Raw genomic sequence first — 20754 nt, 5'->3', positions numbered from 1 at the left:
GGGTGGAGTGAACAGAACAGAATGCTGGGAGAAAGAAGCTGAATCGAGGAGTCGCCATGATACTCCCACCCTACACAGACGCAGGTTAAGATCCTCCCTGGTAAGCCACCTCGTGGGCTACACAGAATATTAGAAATGGGTTAGAACAATATGTAAGAGCTAGCCAATAAGAGGCTGGAACTAATGGGTCAGGCAGTGTTTAAAAGAATACAGTTTCTGTGTAATTATTTCTGGGCATAAGCTAGCCATGCGGGCAGCTGGGTGCTGGGGACGCAGCCCCGCCGCTCCCCTAATATTACAACCTACATCTACAGCTCAGAGAACCTCACAGAAGAAGGGGTAGAAAGACTTTTAGAGCCAAAGAAGCAGAAAGTCTGCCTGTAAATGTGTCTTCTAGCTATGATAGAGAAGCTACAACCAAGAAATCGCAACACGGCTGCCTAAAGAAGACATGAACAACAGTTGACATCCCAGTGAAGATGGGGAACTCTCAGGCCCCATCCATAGATGAAGACCTAGGAGTCAAAGGGGGGAGAAGTAGTCTTCCCCAGGGATGAGGCCCCTGGTTACTCAATACCAAGTGCTCAGTCCTTGAAACACGAACACGCGGGCAACAGTGAACTGACTCAGTGGGTTTTATCTCTAAATGTATTTGTCTGTATGTGTGTGCAATAGCAATGGATAAAGAAGAGAAGACACTGGAGTTGGTACAGGAGCAGGACAGAAGAGGGGAATGATGTAATTTTAATTAAATTTTTAAAAAATATTTTCAATTAAAAATCACTTAAACTGTGACTCATAGAATTTTAGCATACAGTTCAAATTCCTAGTTTTTCACATTCTTTACCATGCTTAGAGTTGTATCTACCCAGAATCTTCGGCCAAATCAAAAAATAAAAATATTCTAGCGCTGTCCTTCATCCAGACATGTAATTTAAGAGCAAAATGTTTTTATCAAATCAGCTTCTTCTGGGAGTGGGTGTGGGATAGGGAGAGATCATCTACAAGTGTTGTTTATTCCTCAGACCCCATCCATCCTGCTTCTGTACGCAGGGCTTTCTCACCGCAACCTGAGGCAGGTTAGGCTGATGGCCAGCAAGCCCTGGGGTCTGCTGTCTCCACGTCTCCAGTGCTGGGTCACAAGCCTGCACCCCCACTCAGGCCCTCTTGGCTCTGCTGTTTATCCAGCCCCACCATTCTTCTTTTGAAGATCTTTTTAAATAAACATCAATTTTTATTTATTTTTATTGGAGGGGGGAATGAGACGGTTTCTCTGTGTAACAGCCCTAGCTATCCTGAAACTAGCTCTGTAGACCAGGCTGGTCTTGAACTCACAGAGAGCCACCTGCCTCTGCCTCCTGAGTGCTGTGATTAAAGGTGTGCACTACTGCTGCCCTGTTGAAATATTAATCTTAATTTAGACTTTTTTTTTTTTGAGACAGGTTTTCTCTGTATAACCTTGACTGTCCTGGAACTCACTCTGTAGACCAGACTAGCCTCAGACTCACAGAGATCCACCTGCTTCTGCCTCCGAGTTCTGGGATTAAAGGTGTGTGCCACAACCATCTAGTTTAATCTAGCCTTTTTGATTAAGATTATTTCTACAAGTAGCATTAGTTGTGAATATTAACTCTAGCTTGCATTCCTTGGATAAATCCTACTCTCCATTTTATTCTTTGTAATTTTTCCAAGGTTTCTAGTCAAGTTTTAACATCACAAGTGTTTTGTTGGTCTTGGTTATCAAGATCACTAGCTCAACACTGCACTAAAAACCTTCCTATTGTAAATACATCTGGGCCCGGAATTTACTTTGCTGGGGTCCCCTCTTTCCCTTCTTAATCTTTGGCTTGAGATAAGGTCTCACTATACTGTAGCTCAGGCTACCCTCAAACTTATGACCTCCAGCCTCAGCTTCCTGAATATGGACACTTTGAATGATGGATTCAATTTCTTCAGAAGCATATTACCACTTGATCCCTGTTTCTCTGGCCATTTTTTTTCTCAAAATTCTCTAATATGCTGGCATAAGGTTTTAAGATTTTTAGCTGGGCAGTGGTGGTGCATGCCTTTAATTCTAGCACTTGGGAGGCAGAGACAGGCAGATCTCTGTGAGTTTGAGGCTAGCCTGGGCTACAAAAGCTAGTTCCAGGACAGGCAAAGATTTTTCTTATTTTTAATTTCATGTATGTGTAGGTATGTGCATGGGAGCAGGTTCCCATAGAGGAGTTCCAAAGCAGAGTGTCGGATGCCCAGGGGCTGGAGTTGAAGACACGGTAAGCTACCCAGGGTAGACACTGGGAACTGAACTCAGTCCTCCTTATGAGCACTATGTACTCTTAATCACTGGGCTATCTCTCCAGCACCAATTGTTATTTTTAATTAATTAATTGTTTTTTGAGTCATGGTTTCTCTATGTAACAGTCTTGGATGTTCTTGGAACTCCCTATGTAGACCAGGCTGGCCTTGAACTTGCAGAGATCCGCCTGCCTCTGCTTTCTGAGTGCTCGGATCTGAGTGTTCTTAATGTCCTCTTATTTTTTTTTTAAACGTTCATAGGCTCTACATCCTTTTGAATTCAGGCTAGTCTTCTGAGGAGCTTACATATAGTCTGGAGAGTGTTGTGTCAATGTGACAACACAAGACAATTACCTAAGAGGAGGCACCTCGAGGGAAAACATGCCCCTCTAGGATCCATTAGTGATCAGTGGGTGAAAGCCCAGCCCATGGTGGGAGCCATCCCTAGGGTGGTGTCCTGGGTTCTACAAGAAAGCAGGCTGAGTTGGCTATGAGGAAAAGCCAGTAAGCAGCTCCCCCTCCATGGCCTCTGCATCAGTTCCTGCCTCCAGGTTCCTGCCCTGTCTGAGTTCCTGTTCTGGGTTCCTTCAATGATAAACTACTGTGCAGAAGTATAAGCCAAATAAACCCTTTCCTCCCCAACATCTTTTTGGTCACGGTGTTTTGTTTTATTGCAGCAACAGAGATCCTAACTAAGTCACATATTAATGACTTTTTAAGAACTTGTGGCTTTAATTATCCCAGTGTACAAGTTGACCATCCTAGTGAGATGGCTCGGCAAGTCAGGACATTTGCCTAACCCAGTGACCCAAGTGTCATCCTGGACCCGGTGACCCAGGTGTAACCCTGGACCCAGTGACCCAGGTGTCATCCTGGACCCGGTGACCAAGTGTCATCCTGGACCCGGTGACCCAAGTGTCATCCTGGACCCGGTGACTCTTGAATGTTGCCTACTGACCTCTGCACAGGATGTGGTGTGTATGCACCCCTTTCCCCCACACACAAACACCTAAAGAATGTAAAGAATGTAAAAATACTTTAAAAATGGTAAATGTTAAGTTATATGTACTTTACCTCAAAACATGGTGGTGGGAGGGGGGGTTGTTTGTTTGCTTATTTTTAATTAGGTAAAGCACAAAATAACTTTCTGCTGGCCAACTGCAGGACTGAGGTCTGGGAGGGCAAGCGGCAGGACTGTGCTCAGCAATGGTAACTATTCTGTATGAAAGTGTGGATTAGAACATAAACTCTTTATTTCAGGTGCTTCTGGGTGCTATTCATGAGGAGAAAGCCAAGATTTCAATGGGGGGGGGGTAATCTCAAAAACCTCATGCTTCATTAACCTGGAAGCATAAAAGGAGTTTAAACATGCACAGTGCGAAGGAATGGGCTTTGCATTACCAAGTTCATTTACTCTTTTTGTCAATAAAATAGTATTTCTCCAAGGGCTGAAGATGTAACTCTTGCCTAGCATGTACAAAAAGAAAAATGCAACAACAGAAACTTGCCAATAGCACACTCACTCACAGTGCATGAGGCTGCTCTCCAATAACACATACACGCTCACAGTGCACGAGACTGCTCTCCAATAGCACACACACAGTGCACGAGGCTGCTCTCCAATAACACACACACACTCACAGTGCACGAGGCCGCTCTCCAATAGCACACACGCTCACAGTGCACGAGGCTGCTCTCCAATAACACATACACGCTCACAGTGCACGAGGCTGCTCTCCAATAGCACACTCACAGTGCACAAGGCTACTCTCCAATAGCACACACACAGTGCACAAGGCTGCTCTCCAATAACACACACACACTCACAGTGCACGAGGCCGCTCTCCAATAGCACACACGCTCACAGTGCACGAGGCTGCTCTCCAATAACACACACACACACTCACAGTGCACGAGGCTGCTCTGCACCATTGAAGGACAGTCGTTCATCACACTCTTCTTTTACTCTTGCTTAGCTAGTCCTGGAGTTTGAGTCTTAGTTTTCAGACTTCCACTACTGAGCCACAGATACAAGCCCCTGACAGTAAGAGAGAAGGAGTCTGGCCTATCAGCACCCACATAAATGCTGGGCAGTTGTGGGGGCCTGTCCATAATCCAGAATGTGAGCTCAGGCCCCAGAATCAGACTCTCTGAACTGGGAGCTCCAATACAAGTGAGAAAGTCTACCTCAACAGGTGAAGAGAGATCTAGAAAGACACCAGAAGTCACTCTCTGGCTTCCACATGTACATTCCCATGTGTACATACTTGAGAATATATATACATATAGATATGCAAGCAAACCATACATATGCATGTACACGCACACACACACACACACAAAGTTAAAAACTAAAAAAATCTAATGATTGGCAATTAAAAGAAAAGAGACTCAGAATCATTCCTTTGAGGCAAACAGGCTATACAGAAATCAAGGACTAAGGGGTTCAAACATCCAAAGTACTATCACTTAGAACTCACCATCCAATGACTGACTAGCTCTAAGTACTGGCCATCATCAGCATGGACAGCCAGAACTGGTCAAGGAACCTGTGACAGAATGTTTGAGCAAACAGCAGGAGAGAGAGACAGGAACAAAGGAGGGAGGGAAGGAAGACAAGCTGTGTCTTTAATTAAATGCCAATAAAGATCAGCAAGGCAACTTATAAATTTCAAATTGAAACTGAGAAAACTAGTTTGGGCCATGATTAAGTACCATGTCAAACCTAAGAAAAGTAGTTTTTCATTTCTAATCAGTAAACACTAAAGATAAGATTTATAGTGCTGGACATGATGGTATATGTCTGGAAATCTATCTAGTGGCTGAGCAGGAGGACTGTCACAAGTTTGAGGCCAGCCAGGGCTACATAACAAAACCCTGCCTCAAGAAACCCAAATCATCAAAGTAAGTTCTATAATTTGAACACTTCACATTTTAAACTTGTGGTAAAGGCCAGGCATGGTGGCACACATCTTTATCTTGTTACTCTCGAGAAGCAGGCGGATCTCTGGGAGTTTGAGGCCAGCCTGGTCTACACAATGAATTCTAGGACAGCCTGAGCAAACTAGTGAGACACTGCCTTGAAAGAAACAAGTCAGAAAAAAATTATAATAACAAAAGACATAAGCAGAATGTTTGACTGAGGAAACAAGCTCCACCAGGAGCAGAAGCCAGGAGCAAATCCCGTCCTGGAAGCCAACCCTGTCCAGGGACCCTAGCGGACCAGAATTGAGTGAGCGACCTGACTCAGAGTCAGCGATCTCCACCAGAACCGGAGTGGGACAGAACCAGCTACATAGAACAGAGAGCGAATAGCTCCACTAGGAGCAGAAGCCAGGAGCAAATCCAGTCCCGGGAGCCAACCCAGTCCCAAGACACTGGTGGATCAGGATTGAGCCGATCCAGAGTCTGCAATCTCCACCAGAACAGGTTCAGCTCCAAGTGAGGTACTTCTGCAGGAGGAGATCCAGACAAGGATTTACAGAAACAGATCAAATCCAGCAACCTAGGCCAAAGTAGGCCTGACACAGCAAACTGCAAGTGAGCAGAGCAAGGCACAGGAACACTGAGCTATATCCAAGAACACCGAGTAACCAATGGAGAAACTAAAACAGCAATACTGACTGTACCACGAGGAACAACCATCTGAGCTTTGGATTCACTCGCACCTAGATTATTCAACAGAATCTCAGACAGCCACAACCACACCTATTAGAGGAAAAGATGAATAGAAAAGGTAAGATCACACACTACACCACAAAGAGCACCACAACACCAGTAAAACCTAAAGACCCTACAAAAGCAAGACCTGAACAACCAAATATGGATGAACCAGAAGAAAATGAATTAAAAAATAACTTCAAGAGAATGTTAGAAATTCTTAAAGATGAAATGAGGAATTCCCTTAAAGAAATTGAGGAAAAGACAAACAAAAAAATTGGAAGATATCAGCAAATCACTTAAAGAAAACCAAGAAAAAGAAATCAAACATATAAAAGAAATTATTCAGGACTTGAAAACTGAAACAGAAACAATAAAGAAATCACAAGCTGAAGGAATTATAGAAACAGAAATCATGAGAAAAAGATCAAGAACCACAAACACAAGCATGAACAGCAGAATACAAGAGATGGAAGAGAGAATCTCAAGCGCTGAAGATACAATAAAGGAAATAGACTCATCAGTTAAAGAAAACATTAAATCTAACAAAAGCTTAACCCAAAATATCCAGGAAATATGGGACATCATTAAAAGGCCAAATATTAAAATAGGTATAGAAGAAGGAGAAGAAGTTCAACTCAAAGGCACAGAAAACTTATTCAACAAAATCATAGAAGAAAAATTTCCCAACCTAAAGAAAAATATGCCTATGAAGATACAAGAAGCTTAAAGAACACCAAATAGACTGGATCCAAAAACAAGTCCTTTCACCACATAATAATCAAAACACTAAACACACAGAGGAAAGAAAGAATATTAAGAGCTGCAAAGAAAAAAAGCCAAGTAACATATAAAGATAGACCTTTACACCTGACTTCCTATTGAAGATGATGAAAGCCAGAAGGTCATGGTCAAGCATTATGCAGACATTAAGAGACCACAGATGCCAGCCCAGACTACTATACCCAGCAAAACTGTCAATCACAATAGGAGGACAAAACAAGATATTCCATGACAAATCTAGATTTCACCAATACCTAGTCACAAACCCAGCCCTACACAAAATACTAGAAGGAAAACTCCAACCCAAGGAAGATGTCTACACCAATAAAAACACAGACAATTGATGATCTCATTAACAGCAAATCCCAAAGAAGAAAAAAATGCACAAATTAACATCACCAATGATGAAAACTAAATTAACAGGAGATAGCAATCACTGGTCATTAATATCCCTTAATGTAAATGGACTCAACTCACCTATAAAAAGGCATAGGCTAACAGATTGGATACGAAAACAGAATTCATCCCTCTTTTGCATACAAGAAACACATCTCAACCTCAAAGAGAGTCATCGTCTCAGAGTAAAGGGTTGGGAAAAAAATACCAATCAAATGGACCTAAGAAACAAGCAGGTATAGCTATCCTAATATCAAACAAAATAGACTTCAAGCTAAAATCAGTCAAAAGAAACAAAGGTAATTTCATATTAGTCACAGGAAAAATCCATCAAGAGGAAATTTCAATACTGAACATCTATGCCCCAAATACAAGGGCACCTTCATGTATGAAAGAAACACTTCTAAAGCTTAAATCATATATTAAACCCCACACACTAATAGTGGGAGACTTCAACACTCCCCTCTCACTACTGGACAGGTCAATCAGACAAAAAATGAATAGAGAAATAAGAGAACTAACAGATGTTATGACTCAAATGGACTTAAAGGACATATATAGAATATTCCATCCAAACAGAAAAGAATATACCTTCTCAGAACCTCATGGAACCTTCTCAAAAGCTGACCACATACTCAGTAACAAAACAAACCTCAACAAATATATATATAAAAAAATTGGATTAACCCAATACCTTATCAGATCACCATGGTATAAAACTAGAAGTCAACAGCAATAATAATTCCAGAAAACCCACAAACACATGGAAATTGAACAATGCTCACCTGAACCATTCATCAAACTATTCATTATAGTTCTTGAGGTCCTAGCTACAGCAGTAAGACACCAAAAGGAGATCAAAGGGATACAAATTGGAAAAGAAGAAGTCAAATTCTCACTGTTTGTTCATGGTATGATAGTTTACATAAGTGATCCCAAAAATTCTACCAAGGAACTTCTACAACTCATAAACACTTTCAGCAAAATAGCAGGATACAAGATTAAGTCAAAAAAAAAAAATGAGTAGCCTTCCTGTACACAGATGATAAAAGGGCTTGGGAAGAAATCAGAGAATCAACACCCTTCATAATAGCCACAAATAGCATAAAATATCCTGGAGTAACTCTAACCAAACAAGTGAAGACTTGTATGATAAGAACTTTAAATCTTTGAAGAAAGAAATTGAAGAAGACACCAGAAAGTGGAAAGATCTCCCATGCTCATGGGTAGGCAGAATTAACATAGTAAAAAATGGCAATCTTACCTAAAGCAATCTACAGATTCAACACAATGCCCATCAAAATCCCAGCAAAATTCTTCAAAGACTTCAACATGGTCAACAAGACAAAACAGCAGCCTACAGGAGGGGAAAAGATCTTCACTAACCCCACATCAGACAGAGGTCTGATCTCCAAAATATACAAGGAACTTAAGAAACTGGACACCAAAAGATCACATAATCCAATAAAAAAAAAAAATGGAGTACAGACCTAAACAGAGAACTCATCAGAGGAATCTAACATGTCTGAAAGACACTTAAGGAAATGTTCAACATCCTTAGAGTCATCAGAGAAATGCAAATCAAAACAACTCAGATTCCATCTTATACCTGTAAGAATGGCCAAGATCAAAAACACTGATGACAACTTATGCTTGAGAGGTTGTGGGAAAAAGGGAACACTTCTGCATTGTGGGTGGGAATGCAAGCTGGTACAACCCCTTTGGATGTCAGTGTGGTGATTTCTCAGAAAATTAGGAAACAACCTTCCTCAAGACCCAGTAATACCACTTTTGGGTATATATCCAAAGGATGCTCAATCGTGCCACAAGGACATGTGCTCAACTATGTTTATAGCAGCTTTGTTTATCATAACCAGAACCTGGAAACAACCTAAATGCCCCTTGACGGAAGAATGGATAAGGAAAACATGGTACATTTACACAATGGAGTACTACACAGCAGAAAAAAATAACAGCTTGAATTTTGCAGGAAAATGGATGGAGCTAGAAAACATTATTTTGAGTGAGGTAACGCATACACAGAAAGACAATTATCATGTAAACTCACTCATAGGTGGTTTTTAAACATAAAGCAAAGAAAACCAGCCTACAAATCACAATCCCAGAGAACTTAGACCACAATGTGGACACTAAGAGAGACTTACATACATCTAATCTACATGGGAAGTAGAAAGTAGAAAAAAGACAAGATCTCCTGAGTAAACTGGGAGCTGGAGACCTTGGGAGAGGGTTGCAGTGTGGAGGGAAGAGGCAGGGAGGGGAACAGAGAAAAATGTAGAGCTCAATACTTATCAATAAAAAAAAAAAAGAATGCTTGACTGAATGTGATATTCTTACCTTAGACTGGTCAAGGATGTGAAGTTTCTCACATTCTAGTTCAGATTTTGTCCAAGGATCGTTCCATTTTTGAGAAGCTTCTTTTTCTTTCTTTTTTAAGGCAACCTGTTCATCTATAAATAATGTCCTTTTTAAAAAATACATATAAAAACTGTAAAAAAAAGAATCATGTAAACAAATCACGACCTTAAGGAGTACAAAATGTAGCATTAATCAAAGTAGTTTGCTTGAGAGAAGAAGACTCACAAGGCAGAAAGGAACTTTGAAGGATATGGGATAAAAGAAAATATTGAATTAGAGTTAAACTTAAGTACAACATAGAATGTTTTTATTACAGAGATCAGTAAGGGGAAACAATTTCTCAGAATACTGTTGTGCTAACTGCTCTGCGTTTCCATCTTTCTATGTTATTATTACTAACAGATTTATAAGGTACATAGCCTAACTTTAGGGTCAACTCCAAGCTCAACTGCTTCCTGCTGACGTAACAGATACACTGCTATTTTTTACGCTAAACCTTGGTTTCTTCTGTAAAATTAGGCAATAAAATTAGGCAATAGTATCACCTATTTCAGGGCAGGATACTCAGTTCTCACTAACTTCTGAAGGTAAAATAGGAACTGGAGTTATAGGCTAGTGAGATGGCTCACTGGTCACCAAGTCTGACACCCTAAATCCAATCCCAACAGTGGAAGAAGAGAACTGACCCTTACAAATTGTTCTGTGACCTACACACACACACACACACACACACACACACACACACACAGACATACACACAGAGACACAAACAGAAAAGGTCCAGGACTATTTGCAGGACTCCAGAAGGATGCCAGAGGCACACTGCTCATACTGAACCAAACTTGCTAATGTACTAAAAGGTAACCAAGTACCCCATGGGCCAACAGACCTATACCAGAAAGCATATAAATTACCAAGCTCTTTCTTCCACTGCACTCTTCTGGCTTCCAACAAACTTCTATCGCGCTCCCGTTCCCCCAGAGTACTGAATATGTCAGCTGGCTTCCACTCATTCTCTCTAAGATAGAACACACACAGGAACCAAGGAGCCTTATCATTATGTTTCCATGTGACTGACGGCCAAATCTTCAGAGCACTTCACATGCAATGGACAGGCAAATACATATTCTCCAAATACCCGAGAAACACATGTAAGTCACATACATGGCCATTTTCTGCTCACACTGCTGAAGGGCCTCTTGAGCTCTACCGAGGACACACTTCCCTTCATCTGAGACAGGTGAGACGGCCTCCGTCTTCTGCAGTGACCCTGTGGCATTCACACCCTTCGGCTGGCTAGGGACACTGATCAACTGGAAACTGTCTTGGCCTAGGAAATAAAACACATGTTTTAAAATCACACATGTTTTAAAATCATCCTAATATCCAATCAAAAGAAAAGTCTTAGCAGGCATGATGGCTCATACCCATAACCCTAAGGTATAACTCAGGAAGCCGGGGCAGGAGGATCACTCGGAGTTTGAGGCCAGTCTGGACAACATACCAAGTCTTTGGCCAGCCTAGGATGCAGAGTAAGACCGTGTCTCAAAATAAACAAACAAACAAACAAACAAACAAACGGAAACGGGGAAGTGTGGAAGCACCAACCTTGAGTCCCAGCACTCAGGAGGCAGAGGTAGGTCAATCTGTTTCAGGCCAGCCCTGGCCGCACAGTCAGAGCCTGACTCTTAGGAATGATAGCACACACCTGTCATCCTGGCACTCGGGCAACAGAGCAAGAGAATCAGAAGTTAAGGCAGCCTCAGCTGTAGAAAGAGCTGCGGGCTGCCCTGCGTCCCAGCTCATGGCCGCCTGGCTAACTTATGCCCTGAAATAATTACATGGAAACTGTATTCTTTTAAACAATGCTTGGCCCATTATCTCTAGCATCTTACTGGCTAACTCTCACATCTTGACTAACCCATTTCTAATGAGTGTAACACCACGAGGTGATGTCTTACCGGGAATATTCTTAACCTGCATCCATCTCGGAGAGGAGAGCTATGGCTACTGCCTGACTCGGCTTTCTTTCTCCCAGAATTCTGTTCTGTCTACTCCACCCACCTAAGGGTTGGCCTATCAAAGGCTAAGCAGTTTCTTTAATTAACCAATGAAAGTAACAGATAGATGACACTCCCACATCACTCAGCTACGTGATAGCACCTCAAAAACAAAGGCTGACAGCCTGGTCAGTAGAGTGCCCGCCTTGCACGAACACAGCCTTAGGCTGACCCCCAGCACCACATAATCCAGCACGTAGCGCAAACCTAGAGTCTTGGCACTTGGGAGGCAAGGGAAGGAAAACTGGGAGGAGTTCAAGACGACCCTGGAAACAACAGCAAAAGCAGACTGACAGGATCTTCTCGTTTGAGACAGGGTACTGGTAGACTGAGGCCAGGCTGACCTACATGAGACCCTTACCCCAAACAATAATCAAGAAAAAGAGAAAGTTGAGGCCCAGAGGTTAAACAGCTGACTCCTTGTCAAGCCGTATGACTTTTTACAACGACAACAAAACCAAAGCCAAGACAGAAGAATCAGGGCTGGGAATACCACTAAGCTTGTCTGGAACACAGCGAAATGCTTGCTTGTATGCCAACCCAGTGTACTCCGTCTCTAGCACTGCACAAACCAGGTGGAGCACAGCTGTGCTGAAAAGCTCAGGAGGTGGAGGCAGGAAGGCAGAAGGTCAATCTTCAGCTATGTCCTGAGTTTGAAGCCAGCCTCGTTGCAAAACAAAACACCTCCATTCACTCTTGCCAAAATAATTTATATTTACAGCTTAATTTATATAATTTAAAATTGCATGTAATTTGTAATTATATATAACTATAATCTAAATCACAATACAGAGAGAGGCAAATGCAAATAGTTTAATTAAAACCATGACCTCCCATAAATAAATGGAGGAATAATGGTTTGGGGGGTGGGAACAGAGAGGGGATGGAAGGAGAGACTGGGAGGCGAAGAGAGAGGGGAAACTGTGGCCGGGATGTAAAATAAATGAATAAATAAATTTATTAAAAAAACAACAACCATGACCTTGTTTTTCTTCTTTATCTGTGGAAGTTTTCTGTGAACTGTGGTCTAAGTGCCCAGCTACCATAATTAAATCAAGTTTTGTACAAGAAGTTCATGCTCTAGCTTAAACATCCGCGTAATCCCTCCTGAATGTGTCATTTCTCTTAGAAGAGGCAGCATCTAAAATGCAAGTTACCTCAGGATTAAGTAAAATGTCTTAACTCTACTGGTATTAACTCTCCTTATACCTATACAGTTCTGAGCTACAATTCTGGCCTAAAGAAAGCCAGCTTCCTTTATTTTACAGGTATCTAGACAGGGAGAAGGAACCCCACTCTGCACAGGCGGGAGCACACAGAAGCTCCCCGGCACCCAAGCTGCCTGCGTGACCCTTCCATGGCATCTGAGGACCTTCCCAGTCACAATGCCTGAGCTCAAAGCTGACAGTGGGCTTTTAACACAAAACCCTGATTGGCGGAACAGAAAGCCTACAATACTCTTCTAGGAATACATCCAATTTACACTGATTGGTGGAACAAAAAGCCTACAATACTCTACTAGGAATATATCTGATTTACACTGATTGGCAAACAGAAAGCCTACAATACTCTTCTAGGAATACATCCGATTTACACTGATTAGCGGAACAGAAAGCCTACAATACTCCTCTAGGAATACATCTGATTTACACCAGTGAAAGAACAGTACAGCCAACCTTAGCAGGGATGGAGGGAAGACAGGAAGCACAAACAGGAACCAGAACATGGTCTTTCAGAAACTCAAGTCTTCACAGCAAGGTGTCTTAAGATTCCCTTCAATATCAGAGGCTTATCTTTTTAAACCCTTGTGTGTAATTTTTTGTTTTTGAAATGGGTTCCCACTGTGTGGCTCAAGCTTGCCTCAGTTTGTGTACTCCTGTCCCAATCTGCTGAGTTCAGGGACTATAAGGCTAAACCCATTGCTGGCTTATATAAATATTTTAACTACTGAGCTATCTCTCCAGCCCCCAAACCAGCTTTTAAGATTATTTTGAGGCCAGGCACAGTGTCAAAGGCTTTTAATCACAGCACTCAATAGGCAGAGGCAGATGGATCTTCGTGAGTCTGAGCACCAGCCTGGTCTATGTACAAAGCTCCAGGACCAGACCAGAGCTACATAAAGAGACCCTGACAAAGAAAGAAAGGGAGGGAGGAAGGGAGAGAGGAGAAAGAAAGAAAAAATATTTTAAGCATTAATCTTAACATATGGCAACATTATAAAGCAGTTTTACATATTTTATGTAAGGCCTAATGTATGGTGGGGCACACCTTTAATCCCAGCATTTGGAAGGCAGAGGCAGGCGGATCTCTGTGAGTTTGAGGCCAGGCTAGGCTACAGAGCGTGTTCCAGGATAGTCAGGGCTACACAGAGAAACCCTGTCTTGTAACACCCTCCCTCCAAAAAAACAAAAGGTCACTGCATGTTAAATCAGATTTCAAGAGACAGTCTCAAAAGCAGCCAATGAATCTGAAATACAAAAGTACATACTGGGAAAATTAATAGTTAACAAGGTTTAAGAAGAATCTTACTTGCTTTCTCCTCCTTCCCATTTTCAGCTAGGGACACAGATCCACTTCCTTGGCTCACACTCATCAAAATCTGCTGTAGTTGGTCTTGGGTTAGACACACCATGCTGCTGTTCATGTTTTCGCTGACATGTGTTTTGCAAGGCTTCTGTTGAGCCACTCGGCATTTATCTGCGGTGTTTATAATCTTCTGGACGGTGGAGGCTGCAGGTGAAGACTCTTTCGGGAAATGAAGACAGTCTTTTTCTGCATGCTGCTGACATGAACCCTGAGACGGTGAAAACGGCAATCTGCTTTTCTCAGATCTTGCCTGTGAAGTTTCTGAACTGATTATCTTCTTTTGAAAAACGTTTTCACTCCCAGTGTAAGAATTCTGTGTTGATCTTAGAATGTGTCCAGTCTGTTTTATTCTTAAAGGACATTTTGCAATCTTGATCTTATTTCCCATCTGTGAAAACACAAGTTTATTCTTTATGACAGTATATGAAAAAAACTGACCTGTTCCTTTCTGTCTGGAGACACAGTTTTGCTATGCAGCCTAAGCCGGCCTTGATCCCCTCATCCCTTCTGAGACTGCAAGTATGAACCACTACACCTGGCTAACATCATCTTTATGCTTAAAATCTATGATAAACCAGGCCTCTAAGCATTTCATTTTGCTATTAATTAGGTACTATAGCCATAAGATATTGTTTACCTGTGCAAACTTTCCCTTCAAAGACTCAACAATGAGAAATTATTTTAACTCTAGGTAATAGAGAACACAAATAAAATTGTATGTTATAGGTCATCTTCATATGCCAGCTTTGAATTTTGTACCAGTAAATTATGTAACTCACACTCTCTTTGAGGTTACCAGTCCTTAGCCCTTGACTATCTTAGCTGCTCGGCCACACTCACCAATTCCAGTCCCGTGTGAATTACTATTGTGGTCACAGCCACATAGTAATTCTTCCACGCTTCTGGCAGTCACTTCCTGATACTCATCCGATATTCTCCAGATGGCCTCACTCATTCCCTGTAGAAGGAGCTGCGGGCAGGCCTGCTTTTCATCCCGCCTGGCTCCTGCATGGTTAGCTTTACACCCGAAATAACAACACACAAATTGTATTCATTTAAACACTGCCTGGCCCAATAGTTCCAGCCTCTTAATGGCTAATTCTCACATCTTGATTAACCCATTTTTAATAACCTGTGTAGCACCACGAAGTGCTGTCTTACCGGGAAAGATTCAGCATGTCTGAGCTGGTGGCTGGATCCTTGGCGTCTGTCTAACTTCCCTTCTTCCCAGCATTCTGTTCTATTTACTCCACCTACCTAATTTTCTGTTCTATCAAAGGGCCAAAGCAGTCTCTTTATTAACCAATGAAATCAACACAAAACAGAAGACTCTCCCACATCAATTCCCCAGTGTCCCTGATGTTACACTGTGACCCCAGTGATCTTATATTGACCCTGTAAGAACCCACAACTGCAAGCGCTCCACAATTCAAAGTTCTAGATAAAGACTATCACTCCTTTCTAGCCCATTCTCTCCCACATCCCAATCCTAAGTATTGTTTACACATGCTGGGTTCGACTACCTGCCCGTCCTAGCACCACCCCGCTTGCTCATTTCCTTCCTAACAATCCTTCCTTTTCCATTCTTTAATCTGCAGTCTGTCACATATACTAAGCAAACCCCTCACCTGTGTATTCCTGGCTCTTAGGTTTTGATTGTTTTTAAAAATATATATTATATGTATGTGTGCCTGAGTTTATGTTTATGAGGTCAGAAGAAGTGTGAGATCCTTTGGAACTGGAGTTACAGATGGGTGTGAGCTGCCCTATTGCAGGAGCAGTCAGTGCTCCTAGCCACTGAGCCATCCCTCCAGCTGCTGGCTGCAGGTTTTGGATAACTCCGGCATCCGGGTACCTTTTTGCTTTTGCATCCCTGGAGCTTTTACAATATAACTGTCTAAATGACAGGTGAACAGGTTAGACCAGATGGAAACTGGCATGATCTCCAGGGCATTTCTCTCACCTAAAGGATGCCACCGCACTTTCCCAGCTCTGCTGCACTCTTGTACAGGATACAGCCTAGCTGTAAGATCCTCCAATAGTTCAAGAAATTCAAGAATGCCAGATTTCAGATTCTCATTTTTAGGCATAAACAAGTCATTTTAGAGCCAAGTGTGGTTTACTCCTTTAATCTAGCACTCAGGAGGCAGAGGCAGGTGCATCTTGTGAATTCCAGGACAGCCAGGGCTGTGTGGAGATATAAAGGTAAACTTTATGTCTTATATATCCCCAAGGTACAACGTCTTCCACAATAACTTATTTTTCATAATTTGGCATTTTGTAATATTTTCTATAGTCCCGGAATATACTTCCCAACTTCTTCTCAAAACAAGTCCTTTTAGTTTTTCAAAAGTCACTTTATCAATCAAATTCTCAAACCCTGCACATGGCTCCGCCAGGTGACCCCAGCCACCAGCTCACACCGTCTCCAGCTGCTGTTCTTCTGCTGTCTTCACCCACGAGACGGTGTCATCGTTGGGCACTTTACTTCTTTAAACATCATCCCAGTCAAACTCCTAAGCGTTGTGCACTCCTGTAACAGGCCTTAGAAACCACTTCCGGCCCCTCTCATCCCTGTGACCTTACCAGGCGCTCCTTGGACTGCCGTCACTGACCAGTGATCAGTTTCAGTGATGGCCATCTATCTGCTGTCACAGGGCTACCTACTGTGCTTTCCCACCTCCCTTATCAAAAATCCTACTCTGAGCTGAGCTTGTAGTGTAAGCCTGAAATCCCAGCACTGTGGCGGGGCAGGAAGACAATGAAGTTCTTTGCTAGCCTGAGTATTGGAGCAAAAATTCAAACGTTCCACACAAGCTTTGTGTCCTAGGTGTCCCTGGGTACATCATTTTCTACAACAACTTATTTTTCATAATTTGGCATTTTGTAATATTTTCTGTAAGCCTGGAATATACTTCCCAACTTCATTAACTAATCCCTCACCTCTGAACTTCTAATCACAAAGTCACCTCATGTGTGCGTCGTCTCTCGGTTCCACACTGGTCTCTAGCTAGGTCTCTAGCTCCCCCAACCTGACCTCGCTCTTCTGGAGAACAAGGGCAGAGCTTTTTCACTGTCTCCCTCTCCTGAAGAGGACAATAGAGGCCAGAATGGAGCTGGATGCCGTGTGGAGCTTCACGCTGCCGGAAATCCCTGCTGGACACAAACCTACCAACTGCAGTCCAGTGACAAGGATTATTTTGCCATATGCCAGTTGTGCCAGAAGTGTTATACAGAAAAGGTCTTCTTAAAACATAACCAAAACCCTAAAACCTCAGCTGGGAAGTGGGGGCGCATGTCTTTAATCCCAGCACTCTGGAAGCAAAGGCAGGGGGATATCTGTGAGTTCGAGGCCAGCCTGGTCTATGAAGTGAATGTTCCAGAACAGTTAGGGAGGGCTATTACACAGGAAACCATGACACATTATATCAAGATATACTTAGTTAACTCTGAACCAAAGAGGAATAATAAAAGGAGACTGGAAAAAAAACAAAAACAAAACCTTACCCATAAAAGTTCAGTTATGTTCAGGTTTCTGAGCAAAAAAAGCAACAGAGCCCATATCATTCCCAAGAGCTTAATGGATGAGATTATGTCATAAACACCTTTTCATAGTACACCGCTTTTTTTCTTTTCTTTTTTAAACCAAGTTCTATGACTACTTCTTATACCATCAAGACAAAGTTCTGGTTGGGGAGATTGCCCAGTGATTAAAGTGCTTGCTACAAAACTGCAAGGAGCAGTATTCAGATGCTCAGAGCACACATGAATGCTGGGCGCATATGAAGACCAGCCTGTAATCCAAGCGCTCAGAAAGCAGAGGCAGGAAATCCTCTAGAGAAAGCTGCCCAGATTGACTAGACTGGCTGGTTCTGGGTACAACTCAGAGACCCTGCCTCAGCATTTAGAACCAATGAAAGTATACATTTCACACGTGGAAACAGGTAGGGTCAAAAATCACTTAACTTACCTTCACAGAAACTTTTGATTTATGCTCTACAAAAGAAAATAAAATTACTAAACTATAAACCCAAAGCATATGTGACAAAAGAAAACGTTAAGTGCTATTTAAGATGACAATAAAAATACCAGCCCAAAAGCATTAAGCCCCACTTGAGTAGTCCAACTTTTACAATGTGGTGGTTCAAGCAGTGACCTCCGTTTCATCTTTGTTTCAGTTATCTTCCCAGGACAAGACTACAAACCCACGTGTGGGGGGTAGGCAAGTAACTTCATGGAGAAGACTGAAAACTATACTGAGTTTCAAAACTAACAAATAATAGTAATAAAATACTTTAGCAACTATGGCTATATTAATATAAATATAACTTTCTCACACAATAGTTTGGTAACATGCAAAGCACATAATTTTCTAAACTCCACCTGCATTACTGATTCAGCAAGAAGGTATGTTAGCATCAAAAACATGACAGATGGAATACATTTTATGAACCAAAACGGACAGCAGCAATCACTGTCGTGATCTGATTTTACCCGGATAAACATCAATTCAAAAGCTTTTCCCAAGTGTCATTTAACTGTATCACAAGCAAAATGTCTGCCAAACTACTACATGTTCTACATACAAACTTAAACATTTTAGACTTCCAATAACACAGCATACCATATGGAGACAGTATCAGCTTGGTTTTTCCATCCAATAATTCAGTTTCAAGCTTTAAGCCATCTCTGCAATATAAAAAGAAATTGATTTCGACACTTTAATAGCAACCAGAAATATTTATATGAACCTTGAAAGTAAACCTAGTCCTCTGAATGTATATAGGAATCATGTGACCATCAAAGCAGGGGTTTTGTTTCTCTAAAACCATATAGTCCACGATGCCCTCAACCTCACTAATGTAGGCCATGCTGGCTTTGAATTCCTGATCCTCCTGCCTGAACCCCTCTCAAAAGTAGTCTTTATATTTTAGAGTATTTTTTAAAGAGCTGAACCAACACTGTAGCTAACAGCCACCTCTCTGGCCTTCAAGGGCACCAGGCACACAAGTGGCCCATAGTCTTATGTGCAGACATGGCACCCATACACACACAATTAAAATAAACATCTAGAAAGGCCTTTTCAACTAAAGAGGAAAAAAAATCACAGGAAAAGACTTAGAACTTCTCAGTGAGGCAAGCGTTTGTCATTTTTAGCCTGAAACATGATTTTTGCTACTGGTAAGGAATAAAGTAATTAGGTTATAACAGCATCCTTTAACCTGTAGCTCTATACCAAAAATCCTATGCTACTGCCACAAACTACTTACCAAGGTGTAAGACACTGGTATGCCATTTATTAGTTTTGTAATGGTTCATGACTGACTTTTCTAAGGAAGGCTGCAAGCACGTGGAAATGTTTAAAACGGTCACCAAGGTGACAGCTGCTTAAATATGCCAGTTTGGGCATATTTCATATGATACATGAGTGCTTTAGTGCCTCTTTGTTTTTACTATCATAATAAATGCACAAGAAACGTTGGCTAGTACAACACTTTACATGTCAAAGGCACCAACATAAAAACGGTAAACGCTACCAGCAAAACTTCTCTTGTCTATTAAGGTAATCATCACAACTCCACTGGTGGGATCACACGCAGTATTTCATTGTTTTATTGGGGGTGGATGGGGAATGTGTCCATGAACAGCAACGAAGACAAAGGTGATGTTAAAGAGAAAATATCACACCAAGGTCTAACTAGCAACGCTGAACTCAGTGTTGCTTTGATAGAGGAATCAAAGTGCCTTGGTTTGTTAAGGAAAAAATCTGGGAGAAAGCTTGTCTGAGGCATCCGGTAGCAGGGCTATGAACAGCTCATGTTTACGTTATAAGGCAACATCTTGAATGAAACCGAAGTTGCTAGTACTCTATCCTACCTCTCCTCCCGGGGGCTGGACAAACTCCCAGATGAGAACCTAACATCCAGCTTCTGGATGCGCGGCTACATCCCGGTTTGGTAGCCGGTGAAAACGCTGAACTTCTGAAATGAAGACCACGCCCAGACTCGGTCCTGCCCCACCCGGGGTGCCCCAGCTTGGTGCAGGGCATCGGTGGCGACCGGAGCTGCTCGCCCTCCGGGGCGCCGTCCCCGTTCCGGGGCGCTGCGCCACCACAGCCCGCGCTCGACCGCCGTCCCCGCGCCCGCCGCCCTGCAGCCCAGGGTGTCCCCGCCCGCTTACCCTAGGTTCATGGCCCGGTCGCCCACCCGCAGCTCAGCCAGGCCACTTGTGTACCCAGGTCGCCGCGGCTGCGCAACAAACGCTACGCCGATTGGATGCCTAGGGTCAGTCGAGCCAATCAGAGTGGTGCATGCTAGCGGGTGTGTTCGGCCTGAGTCGGCCTCCCCGGGCTTCCCGTCGTAGGGGCGTCTGCAATTCCCAGGGTTCCGGCCGTCCTCAGGGAGTCGCCTTGGCTCAGACGGATGTTTCCAAACAGACGGAAACAACAGATGTAACTCTCTTATTTCGTATTTAAAGGAGAAATTTATTTTAGCACAAAATGTTGAGAGACTAGGGATGCCTGGGGGCACATAGTGTGTGTCTGTCTCTTGCGTCTCATCAAGCCTTGCATACTGAAGTACTATAAAACCATCAT

General features: G+C 42.6%; 1 protein-coding gene across 5 annotated transcripts in view; it reads right to left on the bottom strand.

Moving 5' to 3' along the window:
* Ccdc66 (coiled-coil domain containing 66) overlaps nucleotides 1-20509 on the bottom strand; it is a 33795-nt gene extending 13286 nt beyond the window's left edge. The window contains exons 1-7 of one of the 5 annotated variants that reach the window (XM_050158082.1): nucleotides 20340-20509; nucleotides 18784-18848; nucleotides 18130-18155; nucleotides 14103-14547; nucleotides 10678-10843; nucleotides 10428-10531; nucleotides 9493-9605 (exon numbers count right to left, since the gene is read on the bottom strand). In XM_050158082.1, the coding sequence (XP_050014039.1) occupies nucleotides 9493-9605; nucleotides 10428-10531; nucleotides 10678-10843; nucleotides 14103-14547; nucleotides 18130-18155; nucleotides 18784-18848; nucleotides 20340-20350 (930 nt within the window). In that variant the 5' untranslated portion in view covers nucleotides 20351-20509. Of the gene's footprint in view, nucleotides 1-9492; nucleotides 9644-10427; nucleotides 10532-10677; nucleotides 10844-14102; nucleotides 14548-16122; nucleotides 17681-18129; nucleotides 18156-18783; nucleotides 18849-20339 lie in introns of those variants that run through there. The other 4 variants (XM_050158080.1, XM_050158083.1, XM_050158084.1 and 1 more) reach the window with 4 other exon arrangements.
* Between the last annotated feature and the right edge of the window lie 245 nt (nucleotides 20510-20754).

Source organism: Alexandromys fortis, unplaced genomic scaffold, assembly GCF_014885135.2.
Source record: "Alexandromys fortis isolate MF-2015 unplaced genomic scaffold, M_Fortis_MF-2015_v1.1 scaffold_106, whole genome shotgun sequence".
NCBI classification, from domain to species: domain Eukaryota; kingdom Metazoa; phylum Chordata; class Mammalia; order Rodentia; family Cricetidae; genus Alexandromys; species Alexandromys fortis.
Note: the sequence above shows the minus strand (reverse complement) of the source record. Positions and strands in the feature narration are given on the sequence as shown.